The 1,313-nt window shown below is 40.7% G+C and overlaps 1 protein-coding gene across 1 annotated transcript in view; it reads left to right on the top strand.

The window, feature by feature from the left end:
* ABTB1 (ankyrin repeat and BTB domain containing 1) overlaps positions 1–1,313 on the top strand; it is a 28,357-nt gene that overhangs the window by 18,110 nt on the left and 8,934 nt on the right. The window contains exon 10 of the mRNA XM_008632236.2: positions 764–862. Coding sequence (XP_008630458.2) covers positions 764–862 — 99 coding nt within the window. The remainder of the gene's footprint in view (positions 1–763; positions 863–1,313) is intronic.

Here is a 1,313-nt window from a genome sequence, read left to right as displayed (position 1 = left end):
AGGGGCATGTGTATGGAAAGCAAGAACCAGAGGAAACTTTTTTTTCCAGAGATTGTCTTGGCTGCATGACTGTGAATATAAACTTTTTTTTTACAGTTGAATTACACTGTATATAGAATAAGGTGAAAGGGAAAATATTTGGAAGTGTCAATTTAAAAAAAAAATACGGCAAACAGGTTGGGGTTTTTTTTGGTGTGTGCTGTCATTGTTGGCATGTGGGACTGGGTGGAGGTGTGTTGTTGTTAAAATAATTCACTTGAGTATTAATACTGCAACAACACTATCTTTGGCTGCAAATCAAAAATCTAAAATGTGCTTTAGCAATGTTGGATTATTCAAGTGAGGCAGTAATTGTAGCCAGACCATTTCAAACTGGTGTATACATGGATGTAATCTATACATTATTACATGTACCCTGTAAAAGACTGGTCCTAAGCTCCAGTATGCTTGTGATACCTGCTGCGTGAGGTAAACTTCACCTCCACGTGTTAGATAGCAGAGAAACACTTTCCAAAGGTGTATGGAGAACCAGGAAATTTCCATGGATAAAGGAGGCAGCTGTAACTTGTACCAGGAATATCCCTTATTAGCAGTGCAAGTTCTTCATTTCTGGACACTGGAATCTGTGTTCAGACCATCTCTGGTGCTCTGAGGGAGTAGAGGGATGGCATTTTCTGGGAAAACAAAAAAGTCTGAACTTGGAACCCTGAGCATGTTTAAAGCAGGAGTGTTAAAGGAAGGGTTTTCTGGTTTCTCTTCCTAGGTTGGTTTTGGGGAGTTGCCATTTGACAGCACTGACAACTTCAACAGCTGTCCTGACGTGTGTTTCCGGGTGGAAGATTACAACTTCTTGTGCCATAAGGTATGTGCTTGTGCTGTACTTCCTTCTCCTCCCTTTTTGCTATGAATCTAGTCTACTTGTGTCCCCCACTCCTTCTATGCTGGATACACTCTGCAGTAGCAGCCTTGATTCAGCTGGAAAACTGCATTTAAAGCATTTAACAAAGCAGCAAAGCCTGCCTTTCTTGCAGACGTGTGGAGATAAATTTATAAATTCAGCTACAGCATTCACAGCTGCAAAATCTGCTGCTGCTGGCTTATGAGTTCAGTGTCTGGAGAAGGAAAGTTTGATCTGCAGATGAACAACTGTAAGAATGAATTTTGAGATCCAACCTCAACTCAAGCTCCTGCCGTAGGGCCATGCTAATTTCGAATCTCTTGAATTTACCAATTGTGTTTGTGGTTCTGAGGGTAGGTATGGATAGAATAAGGTATGGAAAAATATTGGAGATATAGCTTCAAAATGTAGGGAA

The sequence above is a fragment of the Corvus brachyrhynchos genome, unplaced genomic scaffold, assembly GCF_000691975.1.
Source record: "Corvus brachyrhynchos isolate BGI_N302 unplaced genomic scaffold, ASM69197v1 scaffold4, whole genome shotgun sequence".
NCBI lineage: Eukaryota > Metazoa > Chordata > Aves > Passeriformes > Corvidae > Corvus > Corvus brachyrhynchos.
The sequence above is the reverse complement of the archived record's forward strand: the minus strand, read 5'-3'. Positions and strand labels throughout refer to the sequence as shown.